This window comes from Eptesicus fuscus, chromosome 18 (assembly GCF_027574615.1).
Source record: "Eptesicus fuscus isolate TK198812 chromosome 18, DD_ASM_mEF_20220401, whole genome shotgun sequence".
Lineage (NCBI taxonomy): Eukaryota > Metazoa > Chordata > Mammalia > Chiroptera > Vespertilionidae > Eptesicus > Eptesicus fuscus.
In genome coordinates this window covers 38,107,647-38,131,159 of record NC_072490.1, presented here as the reverse complement: position 1 = coordinate 38,131,159, position 23,513 = coordinate 38,107,647, and the positions used below count along the sequence as shown (strand labels likewise).

Below are 23,513 nucleotides of genomic sequence, written 5' to 3'. Positions count from 1 at the left end.
ACTTGTGACTGGCCTGGGGGTTGTCCGTCCTTCCCCTACCCCCAGTCTTATTGCAATAACCAATTATGTGATTAGTGGCTTCAGGTCTGTCACCAGCGCTAGAGGCTGAGGCCTTGTCATGTTCATCTCTGTATCTGCAGCAGTGCCTTCGATGGAGATAGTAGGTGCTCAGTAAATGTGATCCATGGATGAGTGAACAAACGCATGAATGAATGAATGTTCAAACTAAGTTGAGCCTGGAAAGATGGGGACAGTCTGGATGGCCATGTTGCCTAGGGGGAGGAGGAGATCTCAAGGTCACATTTATAAGCACCTGGTTCGAGCCAGATGCGATGCTCACTCTCTCAGTGTCTTTGTTTAATCCAAACAGTGGCCTGGTGGGGTGAATTGCACCAACCCCACTTACAGGTGAGGAGTCGGAGATTCAGAGAGGATAGGCAATTTTTCCAAGGTCCCCCAGCATCTAGGTAGAAAAACATGGATCTGAAAGTCTTTCTAGAGATATGACACCCTGCTTGTCATCTGTTCTGGGAAGAAAGGAGGCTGCTGCTCTTCTTTAACTCCCTCTGTATCTCCTTGAAGCCAGTGAGCAAATCCTATCAAGGTAGCCAGACAGCCCGCCAGGCCATAGACTGTGTGAGCCCAGCAATGCCAGGTTTAGTGTGGACATGGGCTGCACTCCCTGAGTGGTTCCGCCTTATCCCAGGGGGTGGCCGCATTAGGTAGACATGGGGGCTGGCCATCCTGGGTGCCATGCCCTTGTTGTTTCTCATAACAGGGCAGTGTGGGCAGGTACCCAAGGCAAGAATCACATGCAAGGTCTGACTTCTGCTCCCCTGATGAGGGCAATGAACTTGACTCGAAGTGGTCAGGGCATTCAACTTCACCTGGGGGTGAGGAGGAAATTGTAGGACTCGGTCTGATACCCCAAATCCAGAGTTTTATGGAGAAAATGGAAGCCCAAAGAGGGGCACGTGAAACTATTATACTAGAGCTGTATTGGTAACATATCGCCGCTTATCATCCTAATAGTGGTCATTATTACTGCTGCTAATAGCTACGGTTCAGTGGGCATTGCTATGAGGCAAGGCAGGGCGTGCTGAGCTCTGCTGTGTCTGAAACTCCCACACCCAGGGGCCTGAGGGTTCAAACCAACTGATAGACCACAGTCCATCTTTCCTGCTTCCAAAGGCCAATTCCTCAGAAAGCTAATGCAAGGGTCAGGTGGCCATGTAAGTTTGGGAGACCTCAGAGTGAATAAAAACGAAGGGCTTTGCTAGGCAAACGCAGTGGTTCTCAAACTAAAATCGCTAGAAGGCTTGTTCACATTCGGAGGACTGGGTGCCACCAGCATTCCCTGCTTAGTAGGTACAGGTGGGGCCCGAGACTCTGCATGTGTCACGAGCCCTCGGGGCGATGCTGACACTGGTCTGGGGGCCACACTTGGAAAACCTGGGTGTTATGACCTCACGTATCAGCTCAGCAGAAGTGGTGTCAGCAGTGGGTCTGGGTGAGGGTCCAGGAGATAGATGATAACCCAGGCATTTCCCAGGTTTACGTGGCCTCCTGGCTTAGGGGGTCCAACTTGGAGAAGGCTACACGTCAGTCTCACATTTTCTGAGTTGTCCGTGGGGAGTTCTGGAAACACAGGCACAGCATTTAACACACTGCTTTACACCCGACCCTGCCCCCCGTGTCCTTGACCACACGACACTCAGCAATCAGGGGCCACCAACCAGCTCCCACTTTTCCTGTGCTGCTCCCCGCCGGCACTGGAGGCCAGTTCTCCTGGGAGCTCACCTGGCTCCATCCTGGTGCAGCTCAGCCTGTCACAGTCATGACCTTCCTCGGGCACCTTGGGCGGGGCTCAGGCTCTGGTGAGCAAGGTCAGCTGCCGAGCCCCCTCCACAGCCCCTCCACAGTGTCCTCAGAGGAAAGGCTCATCCAGACCAGAGGAGTCTCGCTGCCAAAGCCTTTCCCAGCTCGCCCTGCGGAACTCCCCCCGTCGGGCTGCGTTCCGAGTGAAGCCAGGTAACGGAGGGCCAGCCTAAGGGCCCGCCAGGCTGTGGGGACAGTGCCGCCTGAGCCCGACCCATCCTATGGGCCAGAGCTGCCCCGTCATTCGGATCTGAGCAGAGTTTGCAAAGCTGCATCCCCAGCTTTCAACCCCCTAAAACCAGCCATGGCACATCTGAGATGACCAAGGGCGGTGGCTGCCCACGCGGACCGCAGAGCAGTGCTCTCAATGTGTTTCTGTGATACGGAGGTTAGGAGAGGCAGACACCACAGGTGAGGCCTTGAGAAATCCCTCTTCGTGAGGACACACCATGCAGAAATATCCCAGACACTAACTCACCGCCTTGTCCCTCCCAAGTCATGCCCTTTCAATCAGTGAGGCCAATTAAAAACCCCAAATTATTTAGCCTCCCTCTCTTGCCCGCATTTGCCCACTATGTGCTTGTGGATGGATGGGAACTCTTTACTGTATAGCAGGCCCATTCATCTCTTTGAATCGCCCTAACAACCAGCTAGCGGTGTTATAGCCATTTCACAGATGTGGAGCCTGAGTCACAGAGAGCTTAACCGACTTACTGATGAGAGATGTGGCTGGGATTGCATCAGACCAGTGGATTCTAAAACTCCTGGGGGTGAGTTAGAACTCCTGGGTGGGACCCAGCATGTGGGTACACCAAGGCAAGGGGTGTGTATTTAGGTTTCCTGGGGTGAACAGCAGTGTTTGGAGTAACTCACAGCCCAGCCCAGTGGATAATTTGGGGACCTCTTGTCTGGGTGCCAAGAACAAGGGAAGGACTTGCCTGCCCCACCTCAGTCTCACCCACCGTGGGTCTTGGGGCTTCAAAGGGTTCTGTGGCCAGGAAGCTGCCAACTCCAGCAACCAGGCCCCTGTCTCACCAGAACAGGGACGCTCCAGACTCCCTTTCCAGGCCGCCCCCCCCACCACCACCACTGCTCCCCACCTCTCCCACCTGGAAGGAGGCTAGGGGTGTCTGCACGCCCTGCGGACAGTCACCTTCCTGCTCTGATTGTGACCATCTCCACCAAACCATTTCCCTGCATTTAGGGAGCTGGCTGGATATTCTCTCAGAAATGGAATCTACAGATTTCCTGGGCATGGTCCTTTTGCCCAGGCATTTCCGCCCTTCCCTACACCCCAAACTTGTAACTGAAGACGGGGGAAAGGAAGCCAGAACATAACATTTAATGCAACCTCCACCCTTTAGTGTTTATTATTCTGCCCCCAGCCCTTGCCCACATCCCCCCTTATCAGGCCAAGCCATGCCAAAAAGAGTGACTAAGAGGAGGGGAGTAGGTTGAGAGAAGGGAAGACCTTCCTGGAAGTTGTAAGGATTAGTTAGTTTGGTCCAAAGTGCAGCACGGCCCCCACCCTCCTCTTCCCACAAGAATGCAGAGGAGGGACTGGCGTGGGCCCCGCCCCCCACGGAGGTCTGCCTCTCAGATGGAGCCTCAGCAGCTGGCAGCTCAGCCGGACTCCAGCCCCAGCAAGGGACATATTTGTGGGCAAGGGACTTCCAAATCTCTGTCCGAGCAGATGTTTGGCTTGTGGGCTTGGCCCGCTGGCTTGCCTGCCAGCCCCTCTCTGGGAATAGGAAACCACTGCCCCCACCCCCTCACCCCCCACCTTGTGCCCATCTTAGCTGGAGGACAGGAGGATCCCAGGCCCAGAGAAGCAGCCCCGAAAAATCACCATGGTTACCAGGCTCCTCAACATCTGCCTCCCTCCTTCCTTGTGGTGGAAATATTTTAATAACAGTAAAGGAGTTATTTTTTCACAGAAAATTCCCTTGATGCCACTTTTTATACTTGTAAATACTTTTCCATGTTGCCACACAGGCCTCACAAGCATTTCTTTTCTGAAGCGGACCGCATAAGATTCCATTGACTAAAAGAGGGATTGGCAAGCTCTTTCTGTTACAGGAAGAGAGGGAATATTTTAGACTCTGCAGCCACACGGTCTCAGGCACAGCTACTTGCCTGTCTTTGTAGCACTAATGCAGCCACAGACAGTGTCAAAACTGATGACACTGTTGTGATCCAATAAAACTTTATTTGTAGACATGGGCAGTGGGCTAGATTTGGCCCATGGAAGTAGTTTGCTGACCCCAGAACTAGAAGAACCATAAAAAAAATAGTTTTTTATGAATTACTTTGGCTTTATCTGATTTTATTTTGCAATTATAGGTTCATGGAAGATGGGGGTGATGATGATGATGATGATGATGATGTTATCAACCACCTAGGTTGTGCTAGGCCCTGAGCCAGGATGTCACATAGTTATTTTATTTAATGCTAAGAACTATCCTACAAGGTATATGATCCCCTCCTTTTTGAAGACGAAGATATTAAGAGAAGTTCTTAGCCAAGTTAAACAGTGTTTTCAAACTCCAGGTCACAATCTGTCAGTGGATAGTAAATCAATTTAGTAAATTATAACCAGGATTTTTTTTTAATTATTTTGAAAAAAATAAAACGCAGAGGTGCTTCAGGGGTGGTAACTATTTTTCTGGGAACCTTGTGTCTCAGGGTGTGATGTGCACATGTGTGTACTATATCGGGCCATACAATGCATTTCCTGCTCTGGATCACAGACGAAAAGAAGCATGAGAAAACATAGTAGGAAGTTGTCTAGTGACCTCGCTGGGGAGTGGTTAGATCAGACTGGAACTCTCGTCCCACGCCCAGCACAAACCAAAGACCGGGCACTCGGGCTGCCCGAGCCCCGCGCCGAGGCTCTGCGCCGGCAGCTGCCCAGCGATGACCTCGTGGCAGGCTTCTCCCTGCCGGCAGCCCCTGTGGCAGAAGGGCCGTCGTTGCCCACACACTGATAAGCGGAGCTGGAGAACGCCCAGCCGATGGCCTCCTTTACAAGAGAAGCGTTACGGAGCCTTCCTGGTCCCCTCTTCCGCTCCGCCAGACACCGAGCCAGGGAGACAGAAGTGCCTCCATCAACACACAGGAGGGCTTGAGGGATAGAAACTACTTTCCTGGGGACCTTTGGTCTCCGGGGTGTGAGTGCATGTGTGGAATGTGCCCCGTATTCAACCACCTGCCCCAAGGACATGTGAGGCCAAGGGGTGGCCAACCACAGTGACCTCACATGTAAGGCATTTCCCACGGGCAGGGCCTGCCACCTGCTTCAGAGGAGGAAAGCGAGGCTCCATGAGGCTCCTTGTCTAAGGCTGGGCAGTCTTGAAGCCAAGGTAGAGACCTCAGTCCAGAGGCCATGGTCCTAATTATGGCACCCAGCCGGCCCGTCCTGTCCAGGCAGGAGCCTCAGGAGGGTGACAGTTATGGGGAAACAGAATGCAACAGGGTAAGGATGCCAGAAATGACCAGGAGCCAGGAAAGAGAAGGGAAGGCAAAGGCAGGGAAGGGAAGGGAAGGGAAGGGAAGGGAAGGGAAGGGAAGGGAAGGGAAGGGAAGGGAAGGGAAGGGAAGGGAAGAAAGGAAGGGAAGGAAGAGAGGGAGGAGGGAGAGAGAAAGAGAGGAGAGGAGAGGAGAGGAGAGGAGAGGAGAGGAGAGGAGGAGAAAAGAAAAATAAATACTGACTCGGATACGTAAGGCTGCAAAGCAAAGATGGTGAACAATCACCATAAGAGGAAATGAGGAGATGCTGTTTATAAGTAAATTGGGGAGCATTTGTATTGGAAAGCACCCAGGGCGAGTTCAGGCCTTGTGCTAATATTTACTGTATTGTAACGGCACTTTCACAAGGCACTCTGGGTTCAGACCGGGTAGGCCTTTGGATGAGAGCCGTCCAGAGGAGAGCGCGGGATTGGACAGGACTCTGGCAACCCTGACGGAGAGATTACCGCTGCTTTAGAGGGTTCTCCGTATCTGCGGATCCCTCTCTGAAGGCCAGCGAGGCTCGGTCCTTAGAGACAGTTCTTTGGCCGGTAACCCTTGGCCACTGGCCTTAATCTGCTGTTGCCTAAAACTCTGTGTCTTGATTACATCCATGACAGAAGTCTTAAAAAATCCCTTGTGCCCACATTCGATGGTCCCGTTACCTAAGGCTACCCATCAGCCCTCCCCAGGATGCAGAGCAGGGGTGGGGAACCTCTTTCCTGCCAAGGGCCATTGGGTATTTGTAGCATCATTCACGGGCCATACAAAATTATCAGCTTAAAAAGTAGCCCACTCTATTTGGTCAGACACTTAATGAACTCATCCCTAAGGCCTTGGCAGGCCCAGACCACATGACGTCCCCCCCCTGATGCAGAGGCTTAAAACAATAACCTCTGTTGGCAATGAGGGCAGGGCTCCGTGGGGAGAGCTAATCGCTGTCCCCGCGGCATCAGCGGGGGCAGCTCGCAGGCTGGGGCTGGGCTTCTCTGACTCACAGGCCTGGCCTTGGTGCTGGGAAGACGCGAGCAGCTGGGGCTGGGCCAGCCGTCGCTGCTGTGTGCCTCCTCCCCTGGGTCGCCCCAGCCTGGAGGCCTCAGGACCTCTCCTGCCTGCCCTGGGCCGGGGGTGTGCAGTGGCAGAGGGAGCCCATGGAAGCTGTGTGGCCTTTGCTGACCTTCCTCGGGCATCTAAGAGATCCCTTCCATTGGACAGAAGCAAGCCATTAAGGCGGGACCACATTCACAGGAAGGGACTTAGACACCCCACTGGTTGGAGGAGGGCCCGAGAATTTGCAACATCATTTTCACACACTGAGGGACCCCCACCCTGAGGGGTCTTAGTGGCTGAGGTGGATCTAAAATGCGCCTCAGCTTTCTCAAAGCAGGTGTTTTTACAGATCACAAAGGCCCCAAGTACAGGATTTTCAAACTCTTTCAGTTACACCCTCTCATTTAAGAGGCTGGTCACGGGAACAGGGACAGGACAAACCTTCAATGGCACAGGGAAAACGTCATGTGTGTTCTACCTGTGACAGGTTTGTGCCACACGCCCTCCCCCCGGGGGAATAGTCTGTAAACTGAGCGGTATGGCAAACATAGGAAAGGGTCTCATGAGCTCTGATTTTTATTTTATTTTTTTAGAGAGAGAGAGAGAGAGAGGCATCAAAGTGAGAATGGAACATTGATTGGCTACCTCCTGCACCTCCCCCTACTGAGGATCGAGCCTGAAACCGGGCATGTGCTCTGACCGGGAATCAAACTGGCAACCTTTTGGTGCATGGGATGATGCCCAACCCACTGAGCAACACTGGCCAGGGCACAAACTCTGATGTTAGATACCAGGGAGTATGAGTAAGAACCAACTGATATGCTAATGATAAATGTTCTTCTCCAAGCTTTTTCACATAGTCCCAGAGGACTTCTACTTGACCACACTATCTCCTTCATAGGCAAAGTAACCTAAGAATGACCACATCGGGCTTTCTTAAAAATAGTCTAGACTTTAAGCAGGCCAGGAATTCTAACTGGATTTCGCTGAACCCCAATCAAATTGGTGATACCATTTGTGCTGGGTTTATTTATAAGGTCATTTTGAAACACTCTATGACAGTGGTTCTCCAACTGTGGTCTGCTGACCACATCAGTATCCCCCGGGAACTGGCAAATTCCTGTGCCCCATCCCAGACCTACCGAATCAGACTCTCTGGGAGAACAAGCCCTCTGGGGGAGGCCGGACAGACTCCAGGCTGAGAGTCACTATCTTAGAGACGGTTGGGTTGGAGCGAGATCAGAGCAGGCCCACCAAGCCAGGCTCTGGTTGTAGCTGAGTCTGGGGTCGTGCCAGACAGTGAAACTCACACAGCTCAGAAGGAATCCTGGGCCTCCTAACCCAGTGCAGACCCCGCCGTTAGCCTGTCTTTGTCACCTGGGAAAGTGTTAACCCCTCTGAGCCTCAGCTTTCTCATCTATCAGGGGCGCTGGGGCAGGGAGTCACAGGAGGTTTTAGCTAATTACGTTGAACTCTCACGAAGTCCACTAACTGTGTTGTCTCATTTCATCATGCAACAGCCCTGTGGTGTTGTTAGTATTAATAATAGTATCCTCATTTGACAGGTGAAGAAACTAAGGCACAGAGAGGCTAGGTAACTTGCCCAAGGTCACACCTCTCAACCATCTCCTGCACTTTAAAGATTGTAAACCACAGAACCAAAGATTATAGAAGTTTGTTCAGAGAAAGGTGGGGCCGGGATTGTAGACCCCAGCAGGCCAGGCATTCTGACTCTTGGAGGCCAGCCTGCCCCTGGTTCCTGGGGGACCGGCAGGTGAGAGTCAGGACAGTCGGCCCCATCACTCTTGGAGACGACAGGGAAAGAGGCACAGAAAACAGCTCGGAGGCAAGGAGGAGTAAATTGGTTCCTGACGCATGCTGACAGGGCTCATTACCCGGACGTCTTACTTTCATAAAATGGCAGCGGCGCTGTTTACTGAGAAGGGCTGGCTACCGTCAGCAATGCAGCCAGGAGCCAGGGATGCTGGGAACAGTGAGGGAAGAGGCCGCCTCAGCGAGGCCCTTGACAAAGGCCTTTCAGACAGCGGAGGAGCCGAGACCAAGCTCGTGAGCACGAATCCCCCCTCCTCCACGCTGCCGCCAGAACTCTTTCTCTGCAGTGCAAACCAGCACGGCATTCCTCGCCTCAAGAACCAGCAATGGCTCCCCATTACCTCCAGAGTGAATCCCAACCCATGACCTGGGTTCAGAGCCACCCATGGTTACCCCCAAACTGCTCCTCTGACCGTGTATCACCCATTTCCCTCTCTGGGTCCCGGGTGCCTGCGGATGCCCCGAGGCCAGCCAGGTGCATCTGTGTCCCTCTCCCTCCCCACTGATGCATCAGGGTGATACCCAACCCGGTGTCTTGGGCCGACAGTAAGTCCCTCTGTGGGAGGAAAGGACTGGAAACTTCATCCCATGAAATTTAGAGAGCCAGACAGACAGACAGACAACTCGCTTGGTACTCAGCAGCCCTTGCCAAATAGTTGACACTTCCCAGCTACGCTGGAGAGATGGTGAGAATAAATGAATGCTGACTCATCACTCACTTTTGGTTCAGACGTCTGATGGGTTACTGGCGAGCTGGGAGCTGGGACTGGGTCGCGTGCAGCGGCACGGGGCTCCCACACCACTCATTCCTGTGGGCAGAACTGAAACCACAAGCCCAGCACGTTCTCAGCGCCATCGGCAGGCGTCGGGGCAGCTAGCATTCCTTCTCTGGGTGTTCATCCAACGGCCGCGGTGCTCGGGGGCGGCACGTGGACACTCTTTGTCATATGGTTCTCTTTCCCCACCTTCCACCGTGTTAATTTTTATTTCCCCTTCAGGCACAGGAGGATAGTAGGTATGTGATTCAAGTGTTTAAATTAAGGGTACTAAGTGTGTAGGCTCTTCACATATGCCTACTCATCTCTATGTGGCAAAACAATAACCTCTCCCATGGGAACTGGTGCTTAGTAACATAGGGTTCTCCTCCAATGCCAGGTCAGCAAGTGTTTCTGGAGAAGGCCAAGCTGCAAATATGTCAGGGGTGGTGGGCCAAGAGCCAAATCGACGATGTCATGTGGGTACTTTATGTAACAGGAGAGAAAACAAATCTCCACCATATTTTAAATGTTTGTAATTCAAAATACAGTTGATCCTTCAACAACACAGGTTTCAACTGTTTGGGTCCCTTGCAGTTTAAACCCATGTTACTCAAGGGTCGACTGTATTTTCAATCCACGGTTGGGAATCCAAATACGCAGAGGACCATTTTAAGTTATATGCCGATGTTCTACTGTATGGAGTGTTGGTGCTCTCAACCCCCATGTTTGAGGGTCAACTGTACAACATTATAATTAAGCACACGTTTTTGTAATACAGGATGTACTAGTCAGTTCAGAGTGTCATTACGGGGAACTGGGAATAGCACAGAGCAGGTGGCTTAAACAACAGACGTGTTTTCTTACCGTTCTGGAGGCTGGAAGTCCAAGATCAAGGTGCTGGCAGGGTTGGTTTCTGATGAGACCTCTTCCTGGATTTCGGATGGCTGCCGCCTCCGTGTCCTCTCATGGCCTTTTCTCTGTGATATGCTGGAAGAGAGAGAGAAGTTGCTTATCTCTGGTCTCTCCTCTGACAAGGACGCCAGTCCTGATTAGGGTCCCACCTTTACGATCTAATTCAACCTTAGGTACCTCCTTAAATACAGTCACCCTGGGGTTAGGGCTTCAACTTGTGAATTCAACATAGAAATGTGGTGGAGACACAATTTAGTGCATAACACAGATCTGCTAGTGAGAAAAATTGAATTTTTTTTTTTTTGAGAAAATATTTCACTGAATTGGAGCTCAAACATAAAAACCATTCTTCTCTGGTGGGTCCTACCAGAGCAGGCCATGGTCAGGTTTGGCCACAGCCACAGTTTGTCAATGCCTAATCAACATGTAGTGGAACAAACCTTAGCTTGAGACAAGTGTTCAAATCCCAGCTCTGTCTCCTATCAGCTGTACGTTACTGAGCAGTCACTGAATCTCTCTGAACCTCAGTTTTGCCGTATCTTGGGGGGAATAATGAATTCCCTAAAAGGAAGAGAGCTCTAGGAGGGGAAACAATTCTCTGGGGTTTCTGTAAGAGGTATTAGTAATAATATGGATCCTGAGCACCGTGCTGGACCCAGACCTGCTCTAAGGAAATGCTAGCCCCACCACCACCATCATCGTCATCATCATCTGAGTTTTGAGGAGCAGGCGATAACTCCAAAATGACTCAAAGGGTTTTATGGATTGAGCATGTACTCTGGGTAGGATGTGATGAGGCTGGCAATTTACCTCTGTGGTTTTCCTCCCAATTTAATGAGAACATCAGACAAATCCCTACTGCACAGCGCTCCTCCGAACTGTCAGCGTCATCGAAAACAAGGGAAGTATGAGAAACGGGCACAGCCAGGAGGGGCCTAAGGAGACGGGACGACTACATTCAATGTGTTGCTATGAGGGGGTCCTGGGACAGGAACAGGACATCAGGCAAAAGCCAAGAACACCACAGACCAGGGAGCTTAAACAATAGAAATTTGAAGTTTGGACTTCAGTTAATAATCACATCTATGTTATTAATTAATCATGACAAATATACCAAATTAATGTAAGCTATTAGTATGTGTCACAACTTTTCTTTAAATCTAAAACCGTCCTAATATTTAAAGCGTATTGCATAATAATCACACACGGGCAAAGATCCATTCCAACATTCGAGGTGGGCCAGAGGGTCTTCACGTAACAGGATGAAAGGCTGGCTGAGATGCTTTCAAATCCCATAGTAACTGACTTTTGGGAAACTACCACTTGAATTGTAATGTAGAATCAAAGAAAACTGTACACAGTTTTCTGGGAAGGCGATTAAAACACCCTCCCTTTTCCAGCTTCCTATCAGTGTGCGGCCAGACTTTCTTCATGGAGTTCAAAGAAAACAACATCATGCAAAACATGAGAAGGGGAGGCGGAGTTCAGAACCCAGAGGCCAGTCATTAAAGGGATTTGCAAAACTGTAGAGCAGGCCACTCTTCTCACTAAACTTTTCTGTTTTGAAAAATAGAATGATTTTTAATTACAAATACTTATGTTAACATACTGGTTTATTGTCTAATGAATTAATATGTACTTAATTTTCCCCTCAGTTTTAATTTCTCTGGTGGTAAATATCCATAGCTATCACTCCATGAACAAAAAGTTTTTATACTCTTTTTAAGAGTGTAAAGCGTCCTGAGAACAGAAAGGTTGAGAGTCACTGTGCTAAACAAGTATTCTATTTGGTCCTCACACCAACCTCTTAAGTGGGCACTATTAACCCACTCTGCGGATGAGAAAACTGAGGAACGACCGTAACTTGCCCGAGGTCACCCAGGAAGGAAGGAGACTGGAGTGGAAGCTGGACCCTGTGTCACTTTGCTCTCCTGACTACCTTGTATTTTCGGGGTTCCCCCCGCCCTCCAGGTCTGTGAGCTCTGCAAGGGCGTGGCACCTGCCGACAGCCCCGTGGTCTACTCGGACCGGGCCGGCTACGCCAAGCAGTGGCACCCCGCCTGCTTCGTGTGCACCAAGTGCTCCGAGCCGCTGGTGGACCTCATCTACTTCTGGAAGGACGGTGCGCCCTGGTGCGGCCGCCACTACTGCGAGAGCGTGCGGCCCCGCTGCTCCGGCTGCGATGAGGTGAGAGCCCATGCGGCTGCGCGGCTGGGGCACCCCTGCGATCGCGGGGGAGGACCCAGAGGCCAAGGGGCGTGTGGCTTCACTGATGATGTGACCCACAGAGAGGAAAACTGAGGCTCAGGTTGCACTCCATGCTCTCTGCCCGTTTCGCATCTGGAAAATGGGGCCAGTATCACTTTGCACCCCTAGGGTTGCTGGGATGGGTCAGACGCGGAGTGCCTGTCCATCCTTGGCCTTGGCACTTAGTAGGTGCTCAGAAGGACAAGACGGGGTGTAACGGGAGGCAGATACCTGGCTCTGCATCTATTACTTGTGTGGTTACCCAGCTCCTGTGCCTCAGTTTTCTCACTTATAAAATGGGCAGGATAACAGTGCCCATGCCATGTTGCTATGAAGGTACGTGAGATACTGAATGAAATGCTTGGCATGGCCCTGGCCAAGTAACTAATAAGTGGGGGCTGCTGTTAGTTTTAGGATAAAGGAGTATAATGTGATATAATGATACAACATTAATATACTATAATACAGTAGCTAGAGGTGCTATGAGAGGGGTTCAACGCTCCAACATAGGTTAAGGCTAGAGGAACTCTAAGGTATATTAATAATGACAACTATGACTACTGTCTGCATGCCCATGGTGACAGGAAACTCATTACCTATATCGTTAGGCTGTCCGCACCGGGGTAGTTAATATTGTCTTAGAACGTAACGGGGGGTTGCAATTGACCCGAAGAGTGTCCCAGAGACTAGACAAGAAAAACCTGCGGGTGGTGGAGGACTTTTCTTTCCATCCGAGAACCTACGAAGCCACCGTGACTTGCACCAAACACTGTACTCAGCGCCTCAGACTGGTGTCCGACTTCTCCACGGAGGCAGGTCAAGGTCAAAACAGGGTCAAGGATAGGCTGAACCACCATCCTCCAACCTGCCCTCAACACACTGTCTCTAGCAGGCTCGTTTCTTCTGTTCTCCCCCCAGATAATATTCTCGGAGGACTACCAGCGCGTGGAGGACCTGGCCTGGCACCGGAAGCACTTCGTCTGCGAGGGCTGCGAGCAGCAGCTGAGCGGCCGGGCGTACATTGTCACCAAGGGCCAGCTTCTGTGCCCGACGTGCAGCAAGTCCCGGCGCTCCTGAAGGGCTGCCCGTCCACGGCCGGGACCCACAGGCGCCCACGGAGGAGGAAAGCCAGGTGTGGGGAGGCCCTCCTGAGGGTCTGACGTGACAGCCAGCCGGCAACAAAACCCGCGATATTGTTTTCCGTGAGAATATATACGCACGTATATTCTAGGTTGGGTGGTGGTGGATCCTTGAGGGTCAATAGTTTCAAAGCCAGAAATGACCTGAGAAGTCTTAGGATGGAGTTACTTTGTCTTTGTGGCTGTTGTGTCCCAGCTACCAACTAGAGACTCAGCTGGCATCCTGCAAGGGGCCTCCGGGAGGAGTTTCCCAGAATGCAGTTCTGAGTGAGGGAACCGCGTAGCTGTAGAGTGCGCGTGCTTTTTCGTGAGCCTGGGAGCTCCTCCGGGAGCAGGCTGGGGTCCCAACGATCGTTTGTAGCCTCCTTTCCAATGGAATTTGAATTTTAAATAAAAACTTTTGGCATGATAAACATAGCAATAAACATGGTATGCAGTCCACACACGCCCTTATCTAGTTATTGCCACGGAGGCCGTGGTTTCGTGGCACCCGTTTAGCCCGCTCCCTGGATGCGGTGCTGGCACAGGCACTGAAGGTGCGGGTGCGCCTCTTCGCCGATGTGTCTCCTCCAGCTCTTTGGAGAATGTAGGTCCTTGGGGCAGGATCCCCAGCCCCCGTTTCGGGTTTCCCCAGATCCCGGACGGAAACGTGTGTTATGTTTCATGGTGTCGCAACAAGCAGCCTCCTGGGGACGATGAGCTGCTTAAAGAGAAGGGACCCCACTCCCTGCCTCAGAGCCCAGCAGGTAATGGGGGGCCCCTCTGGGTGTACGACCAGGTAGAGTGTTGGGGAGCCGCCAAACACGGCCATGGGACACGGTGACTTGTGTGGACAGACCTTGCCAACTGAACATTGAATGACCAGATACGCTAGGTGTTGGAGTGCGATTTTCTCTCTTTTTATGGCCTCTCTGAGCATGTGCAGCTTCCAAGTTAATTTCTCTCCCACCATTTCTAAGAAAAGACATCTTTTTCTACTGCAGATACAAGGCACAAAAAAGGCACGAGTCCTAGAACTCCCAGTCCCGTCTCCAGACCTTCCTTCTTTCTTAAACTTCCCATCTGTTGCCAAGTCTCTTGAATTTTATCACCCAGATTTCGCTCTCGCCATCTCTTATCTGCAGTCCCCCCTTCATGCGCTTTACAAGTTTGGCCAAAGCTGCGGCAATACCCTCCTGAGTTGGTTTTTGCTGCCGCCTCCTCTGCAGCCACACTCGGTTTCCTGCCTTTTCACATGTCTCCTCGGAAAGAAGCTGTGAGTGCCATCCTCGCTCCCTGGCGCCTCTCAAATTAAGAACCAAGTGTTCACCCTGATGTTTAAATTGTCCCAAAACTTGGCTTGTCTTTCTGGTCTTATGACCCATAACTTCTCTAGATTTCTCTTTGCCTATTTCTCCGAGACATCCGGAAACTCCCTTTGATCAAGCTCCCCCCACCATGCTTCTGCTAGCTCTGAGCTGGTTACGTGAAGACCAGTTCCTTCTGTTGAAATTCTCCCTGTCCTAGAAGGTGCTTCTCAAGTATAAGCTGCTTCTCAGTCCCTTCCCAGAAACATCAATGGGATATTCATTCATCTACTCACTCATTCATTCATTCCACAGATCTTCAGTGAGTACTACGGCGTTCCGATTCCTATACTGGGTACAGAGGTATAACACGCAAACAAACAAACAAAACAAAACAAAAAGCAACACTGGATTTTACAGTCTGCAGGGAAGATTCTGGGCAAATATCCCACAGTCAATGTGAAAATACATCTATGGATGCTATAAAGGGGAGGTACATGTTGCTATAAAGTATATGAAAGATATTAGACCTAGTCACGCACGTCAGATGTGCTCTTAGGAAAGTGACACTTAGAACTGGTAATTAAAGAGTGAGTACACCTGAGCAGGCAAAGAGGAAAGGGACAGTTAAAGATGGATATGAGGACGGCATGTGCAAAAACCCTGGGGCTAAGGTGGCACCAGTTTATTCAATACTATTAACTGCTTTTATTTATTTTTATTTATTTATTTTTTAATATTTTTATTGATTTCAGATAGGAAGGCAGAGAGAGAGAGAAACATCCATGAGGAGAGAGAATCATGGATCGGCTGCCTCCTACACGCCCCCTACTGGGGATGGAGCCTGCAACCCGGGCATGTGCCCTGACCGGGAATCGAACCCGGGACCTCCTGGTTCATGGGTCGATGCTCAAACACTGAGCCACACAGGCCGGGCACTATTACCTGCTTTTAGAGATACAGTGGTGAGCACGGCCCTTGCTTGGGGCGGAAAGAAGACTGTTGTAGCAGGAGCACAGAGTGACGGGGGATCAGATTGGCACAGGCCTCAGAGGTGCTCCAGCTTTGTGGGTGACAGAAAAGGCTGGTCTCTGTTCTAGAAGCAGTGGGGAGCCTTCAAAGAGCTTTAAGCAGGGGTTGGTGACAGCTAGACAGGAAGATTATCAATTGCCCGATCTCTCCTCTGCTGGAAGCCAGCATGATGCCTAGTGAGTGGGAGTGATGGCCCACAACAGACCCACGGACCCACCCAGAGCATGCTCCTGCCTTCCCGTGTCTACTGATGACACCCCATCCTTGCATTTGGAACACCTAAACTGTCACTGACACCCCCCGCCCCTGATGGATCACTTGGTACAGTCCTTTCTCTCCCACCGTCTCTTTCCCTCCATCCCCGAGGTCATATTTCACCTTGAACGTTTTCTGCCCAGCCTGGCAATAGTCTCCTAGTGCAGCGTCGCCAACCGGTGGTCCAATCGTCCCTTCAATGTTTATTGCTTAGCATTCTAATATAAGGACAAGCTTATTCTCCTTATTTATTTATACATTTACATCAGTTTGGAATTACAGATGTCTTTTTCAGCCAACTGTTTATCATTTGTTGCTATCATTATTTATTTTGAGGCTCAAATTGTTCCAAATTTGGCCAAAGCAAGCTCCTTCAAGCTGGCTATGTCTTTCTGGCATGTCCCCATCATTCTTTTTTTCTTTTTTTTTTAATAACAGACAATAGCTCGTTCTTTCTTTTCAATATATTTTCATTGATTTCAGAGTGAAAGAGAGAGGGAGAGAGAGAGAAACATCCATGATGAGAGAGAATCATTGATCGGCTGCCTCCTGCACGCCTCCTAGTGGGGATCGAGCCTGCAACCCAGGCATGTGCCCTGGACCAGAATCGAACCTGCAACCTTGCAGTCCTTAGGTCGATGCTCTACCCACTGAGCCAAGCTGGCCAGGGCCCCATCATTCTTTAAATACAACTTTACATTCTGTCACATTAAGAAATGCCCGACTCAGAGCCGCCTGGCACGCGGGGCGAGGAGGTGGAGGGGGGGCGGGGGCGCGCACGTCGCTCCCCGCCTGCCCTGCGCAGCCAGCCCGCGCTCGCTCGCGCTCCCCGCCCGCCGCCTGCCATCCTCTGTCGGTTTTCTCGTTAGTCCGCTGCCTCCTAGTCTCCGAGCTTGGGACCCTCGGACCCGCGTCGTCGGTGCAGAGAGGCCAGAGTCGGAGCGTCTCCCGAGTGCCTTTCGTCTGAGAAGTTCAAGGCGCTTTGCAGAACCTGTGCCACAGGCCGCGCGTGGGTCTTGCAGCCCATTGGAAAGCCATGGCCGCCATCCGGAAGAAGCTGGTGATGGTTGGCGATGGAGCCTGTGGCAAGACTTGCTTGCTGATCGTTTTCAGCAAGGACCAGTTCCCGGAGGCGTACAGACCGATGGTGTCTGAGAACTACGTGGCCGACGTGGAAGTGGACGGCCGGCAGGTGGAGCTGGCCTTGTGGGACACGGCCGGGCAGGAGGACTATGATCGCTTGAGGCCCCTCTCCTACCCGGACACGGACGTCATCCTGATGTGCTTCTCCATCGACAACCCTGATAGTTTAGAAAACATCCCGGAAAAATGGACTCCGGAAGTCAAGCATTTCTGTCCCAGGGTGCCCATCGTCCTGGTTGGGAACAAGAAGGATCTTCGAAATGAGGAGCGCAGAAGGCGGGAGCTGGCCAAGAGGAAGCAGGAGCCGGTAAAACCGGAGGAAGGCAGAGAGGTGGCCAACGGGATTGGCGCTTTTGGGTACGTGGAGTGTTCGGCAAAGACCAAAGACGGGGTGAGGGAGGTTTTCGAAATGGCCACGAGAGCCGCTCTGCGAGGCAGGCGTGGGAAGAAGAAGTCCGGGTGCCTTGTGTTGTGAGCTCGTTCTGAAGTGCTTGTTCGTTAATCCTAGTGGGTGACTCCTGGCCTTTTCATTCACCTATAACTTACCGGAGATTACAAACCAGAAGTCATCTTGCTACCGGTATTTAGAAGCCAACCATGATTATTAAGGATCCAGCCCACCTGGCCCTCCGGGTCCTCTGACACGGCTCTAACAGCCCTCCTCTGCACTCCCACCCGACACACCAGGCGCTGATTCAAGGAATTCCTTAACTTCTTGCTTCTTTCTAGAAAGAGAAATGGTAACTTTTGTGGGTTAGGCTGTAACTACTTCCTAACCAGCATGCCTGGCCTGTCATCTGTCAGCTGCAAGATGCTCTGGTGAGCTACCGCTTCAGAGCTTTACTCCTGAGCAGATTCATTGTCGGGCCACTAGAGAGGGCATCCAGTTTTTTCAAACTGTGCTCAGCCAGAGAGGCCAAGTTCATGCAGCTGTGGCAACGTCACAGTTCTGTGGTTTCATGTTCGTTACCTTATAGTTACTGTGTAATTAGTGCCACTTAATGTATGTTACCAAAAAATAAATAAATATATCTACCCCAAACTAGATGTAGTATTTTTTGTATAATTGGATTTCCTAATACTGATATTTGTCATCCCCACAGAAAGTGTGTTGGTTTTTTTTTTTTTTTTAAAGTGTACCATATTTTCCAGCATATAAGACGACTTTTTAACCCAGGAAAATCTTCTATATGCCCAGTCGTCTTATACGCCGCAAAATACGGTATTTGAAAATAATAAAGAGCTAATATGCTAATTAGACCAGATGGCGGAACAACCTTCCGGAATGACCAGTGGGTGGGGGGGTGGGGCCACAGTGCCGTGAGGCAGCCGGGGCTGCGAGGGCCTACTCTTGCATGAATTTCGTGCATCGGGCCTCTAGTTTGAAAATAAAGTCAGATGGAAAATTCAAAAAAAAAAAAGAAAGAAAGAAAGAAAAAGAAATGCCCGGCTCAGGTTGTATTTCCTTTAGCCCAGCTTTGGAATCCGCCGTTCCTCAAGGAGTTCCCTCATCTGAAGCCGGTGCTGTTGGGTGGAAACTCCTGGTGCCGCCTTAGAACCTTGAGGAGACACGGGAACCGAGCCAGTCGCAGGATTATGGAGCTGAGAGTTAAACAGAGCATAGGTCCCTGGTTATGTCCTCGAGCCAGTGACCTCGGCTCTGGGCTTCTTCTTACACGAGAATTATTTCTTTATTCTTTAATGCAGGGTGATCGATTTACACATTGTCTGATAAACTTCTTTATCAGACCATTTCCCATCAGTGGGGATCTTGGTCACTGTAGCCAAAAACAATGCGACTGGTACCCAAGAAGTGTCACGTTTCAGCTCGTGTGAATCACACATTTCTGAAGCCATTCTACTCCGTAGTTGATTTGGGTTTTTAATCAAGTCTGTCCCATGGGGATGCAGACGACAATGACATGAGCACTGACTCACTACGTTATCAGACTTTGGCTCCAAATATTTGGCTTCCAACATGAGAAAGTTACATGAAAGACAAGACTGCAAGGGCATCTGTGCTGGCCGTTGACACGTCTCGGCCATTGACAAGCCAATGCTGGCGCGGCTGCCGCCGAGGGGAGAAGATAAGAGCCTTGCCCTTTGATCGCGGCTGCTGTTTGCATCCAGTCAGATTCTACTCGTGTGAAGCAAAATGATCTCTTTGTTTGAGTCCTCTATTCTATGATAATAAAGCATGCAGGCTTCGGCATAAAGTGTTTCTCTGTTCTGAGTTTGGGACAATGTTGGTTCTTAAACAACAAAGGATTTGGACTGCAAACAGAAGAACTGTTATCCAGGCCTCTCTTGTTGCAAGTGAAGGAAATCCAATTCAAACCAGTTTAACACCCCCCACCCCCACGCCCCTGTGCCCCAGTTAGAGGGAATTCACATTCTAGAATTTACTTTCTGGTCAGAAAGTTCAAGAGAAGGGCTACCTTCAGGAACAACTGGATCCAGCAGTTCAAATTATGAAGTTCATTCCTTTCTCCATCTCTCCCCTCAGTTTTCCTCCACGGCGGCTTCACCCTCAGGCAGCTCGCCCAGATGGCAGCAGGCGAGGCCTCCGCAGCAGCGAGGGTCCCTTTGGCCCTGGGAACCAGTGACCCCAATGAACAGGAAGTCTCTCCTTCTGGGGCTTTCAGGGAACGACTCTGGTTGGCACAATGTGGGTCACGTGCCTTTCTTTTGACCAATCACTGCGCCTAGATGGCCAGGGTACTGAGATTGGCCTTGATCACGGTGCCAACCAGCCAACTTGATGGGGAGGAGAAAGGATTTGAAAAGACAGCCACACCCAAATCAGATGAAACAGGCCCCTTGTGGAAAACAGGTCTTGTGAGAGCTGGAGGTAGCAAAGAAACGCCTTCTAGGCAAAGCAGAGCTGGCCGAGGTCTCTGAAGAGAGGGACGGCGGGTACAATGCAGGGGCAAAGCACAGGAAAGCGGTGGTCAGAGAAACTGGAAGAGAACGAACCCACGGAAGCTATGGGACTAAGACTCCCAGGATTGGGGAATGGAGGCACCTGGGAGGCCGGGGAGGGCAGCAGCAAAGAGCAAGGATAGAAGCCAAGTCACAAAGCTCATCTTGAAGTAATTATCATGCCACTAAAAATCGTATTTGTCTTGATATTTTTTTAATTGCTGGCAAGGAAAGGCTAGTGTTTTTAAAGGCGGCCTAAATAAAATGGTATTCCCTAAAGGAAATGTCTACAAGGTTTTGTGGTGGCCTCTTCTGCTTAATTTTATGGAAGGTGATGGAGACTTACTAAACTGTTTTTATGGGGAAAGTTTAATAAATGTGAGGGATGTACTTCCACGCGTTCAAATATGGAAAGTTTTAAAATAGAAGAGTGACACAAGCAGCAAATGATCCCAATATGCTAGATTATGCAGGCTGCTGGCTCAGGTTCCGCTTCTTAATCAAATATATAAATTATGAAATATTGTTGCAAAGGATCGCCAGCCTTGGCCCTACAAGGGCATGGCTCGTGCTTCGGTTGACAGGGAGCGCTGCGGCGCTCACCTTCCGCTGATAAGGGGAGAGGCAGCAAGAGCAGACAGGCAGGCATCCTTGGCCAACACCAGGGGCCATGTGGTGCCAAAGTGGATGGAAGAACGTGCTCCCGCCAAAGTCCCAGGCCAAACAGGAAGGTGTTTGTCAGCTCAGTGCGTTGCCTGTGTGGTCCCCCTCTACTGAAGAGGTGTCTGTGATTGCTTGGACAAGAGTTTGCAAACAATGGGCTATACTATGTCAGACACCGTGGTTTGTCTTCTGAACAATAGGCAACTCACTCACTAGTTCATCCTTTTATTCATTCATTCCGCATGCATTTACTCAGCACCTACTATGCCCCAAGCAGAATCCCAGCTTGTGCTCCTTCCCAAGACAGTCCCAGCCTCTTCGCAAATAACTCTAGCCGTCCCGATCTCTCCCAGTCACTCGCCAAATAGGTCCCACGTGCCTCGCAGGGCAGCGCTGTCACGGACAGTGTGGGCCTTGGAGCTAGATGTCTCCATTCTCACCCTGACGCTACTGTGTCGCCTTAGAGAAGACGTGGCTTTGTTCCCAGGTTTCTCCGTTATAAAATGGGGAGAGTAGTAATATTTGCCTTACAGGGTTGTTCTGAGGATTAAAGGGGTTTGTGCATGTTTAAAGGTTTAGAACAGCTCCTGGCACATAAGTGCTCCCTAAGCCCCGGCTTTTATCCGTATTGTTGTTGTCTGTATGACCCAACAGTGGACCGTGGAGGAGGTGGCTCCATTGCAAGATCCTCTCCTCTTAGAAACAGTGGTTTAAAAATTTGTGTGTGTGTTTTTTTTTTAAAGTCCATCAGCAAACTTCCTTTCCTTGTTTCTAGTCACTCAAACCTCCTAATAAATGCTCAAATATGACCTGTCCACAGAGAACATTTCAGCCTCTTGACACACACACACACACACACACACACACACACACACACACACACGGTGAATGAGCTACCCCTGGCATGCAGATTACTTCAAGCAGAAGGAGAGCCCAACTAACTCACGAGGAGTTGTTTTTTACCTTCTCCTTTACCTGCCTGGAGGAACTCAGATAGGAAAACCTGCTTCAGGGAGGAAACCTCAGCATATTCTCTTTGGCACATGTGAGCTCAGTGTGGCAGACTGGGCGGCCCAGACCTTACCCTCCCTCCGTGTCCCTCTGTGGCCAAGCACACGTTTGCTTTCCTCAGCTACCTGTCAATTGCCGACTTTCTCTTTGAAGTCCCAGACCTCTGCCTCCCTCTCCTTCGTCCAGAAGGGCATTTAAGCCTCAATGCTCAGCATGCCCTCAGGTCCCACATTCCTGGGGAACCCCCATATGCACACATGCAATAAGTTGGTCACTTGCTCCTGATGATCCATCTCGTGTGAACTGATTATTAGTCCAGCCAGAAGAACTTAGAAAGGGGGGAGGACATTTTTTTTTTCCACCCTACAATACTTCTTCTTGGTCTAGCTGCCATTTCAAAGCCAGGCATTGCCTGTCCTGTATTCCTGCTGTCACACACACAAAACGGGTCCCACCAAGTCTTAAGAGAGAACCTGCGAGAAGGCTGGGAGACATTCTACTAATAAGATCGTACATTTTGTATCTCATCTGACTCCCCCCAGGTGTAAAGGCCACTCAGAAACTGAAATACCCAAAGGCCTCCAACTTGGAAAGCAGAGACAGGCGTTTGCTGCTAACATCACGCCAGGAAGGGGACATTCCCCAGAAATGCTTCTCAGAAGCAGCGTGTGTGGGAGTCGCCTGGGGAGCTGGTTAAAATGGGGTTCCGGTGCAGCAGGTGTGGGTTGGGCCCAAGAGGCTGCATTTCCAACGAGCTCTGGGCGTCCAAGCTGCTGGTCTGAGGGCCACACTTGGAGTAGCAGGACCACAGCCTGTGAGGGGCCGGGTAATCCAACCCCTTGCCTGAGAAGTGGGGAAACGGAGGCCGGAGAGTAGAGTGGTTTTATCAGGGCCACACAGCAAGCTCAAGGTAGAGCCAACATCCTTCCTGGACCGCTAACCAGAGATGGGGTCCCCTTGCCTACAGGACACGGGCAGTGAGATAAAGGGATGAAGCAGGCCAGGTGCCAACTGCAGGGACCACGCTGCCCCTATGCCTGCTGTTACTTCACTTTTTAGAACATCAGCAAGACGTACCTGTAGGCTATGATGGTCTGCAGGTGGCCAGCTTGCATCCCCCATCACCTAGACCAGGACCCAGCAAACTTTTCCTATGAGGAGCCGGAGAGTAGCAATTTTAGGCTTTGCAGGCCATATGGCCTCTGTTGCAACTACTCAGCTCTGCTGCTGAAGAGGAAAGCAGCCACAGACAATACGTAAACAGAGAAGCATGGCTGGGTTCCAATAAAACTTTATTTACAATATCAGGAGTTGGGCCTGATCTGGCCTGCGGGCCATAGTTTACGAACCCCTACCTTAGCTGATTAGACAAACTAGAGGGGGTGAGGGGGGTGGTCTCTATTTATTCAAACTGTGACTTATAAAACAGTATTTTAAAATGGTGGTTTTAAAAATTTGTGTCTTTTCCGTAATGCTGTCTGTGAGTTTGTAGACATGGGGCAGAAGTTAACTATCTCATTTCCGCAGTTCCCTCAAAAGGCACATTAAAGGAAAACAGTGCATTCCTAAAATGAGGATTCTTCTTAGAGTCCATTTAATGTGCTAGAGTTTCTCCCTCCTGCCCCTACAAAGTTGTTACTTAAGTGGATGGTATGGACTAAAGGGAATTCTTTAAGTGGAAAAGAAAAGACCAAAACTAGAAATAAGAAAATATATGAAAGAAAAGAATATCTCACTAGAAAAGGCAAACATATAGTGAAGGTTAGTAGATCAACCACTTATAAAGCTAATATGAAAACAATTAAACTGGCAATAAGTACATGCCTATCAACAATTATTTTCAATGTAAATGGTCTAAGTGCTCCATTCAAAAGACA

The 23,513-nt window shown here is 50.4% G+C and overlaps 2 protein-coding genes across 2 annotated transcripts in view; both read left to right on the top strand.

The window, feature by feature from the left end:
* LMCD1 (LIM and cysteine rich domains 1) overlaps window positions 1-13,749 on the top strand; it is a 58,392-nt gene extending 44,643 nt beyond the window's left edge. The window contains exons 5-6 of the mRNA XM_054729484.1: window positions 11,910-12,125; window positions 13,104-13,749. Of these exons, the coding sequence (XP_054585459.1) occupies window positions 11,910-12,125; window positions 13,104-13,262 (375 nt within the window). The 3' untranslated portion in view covers window positions 13,263-13,749. The remainder of the gene's footprint in view (window positions 1-11,909; window positions 12,126-13,103) is intronic.
* A 3,017-nt stretch (window positions 13,750-16,766) lies between these two features.
* Window positions 16,767-18,165, top strand: LOC103295254 (transforming protein RhoA-like). The gene has a single exon (XM_054729646.1). The coding sequence runs from the start codon at window positions 16,934-16,936 to the stop codon at window positions 17,513-17,515; it is 582 nt and encodes a 193-aa protein (XP_054585621.1). The 5' UTR covers window positions 16,767-16,933; the 3' UTR covers window positions 17,516-18,165.
* Window positions 18,166-23,513: the final 5,348 nt, after the last annotated feature.

Coding starts and splice junctions, on each gene's coding strand:
- LOC103295254 (XM_054729646.1), top strand. CDS start 16,934: ATGGCCGCCATCCGGAAGAAGCTGGTGATGGTTGGCGATGGAGCCTGT.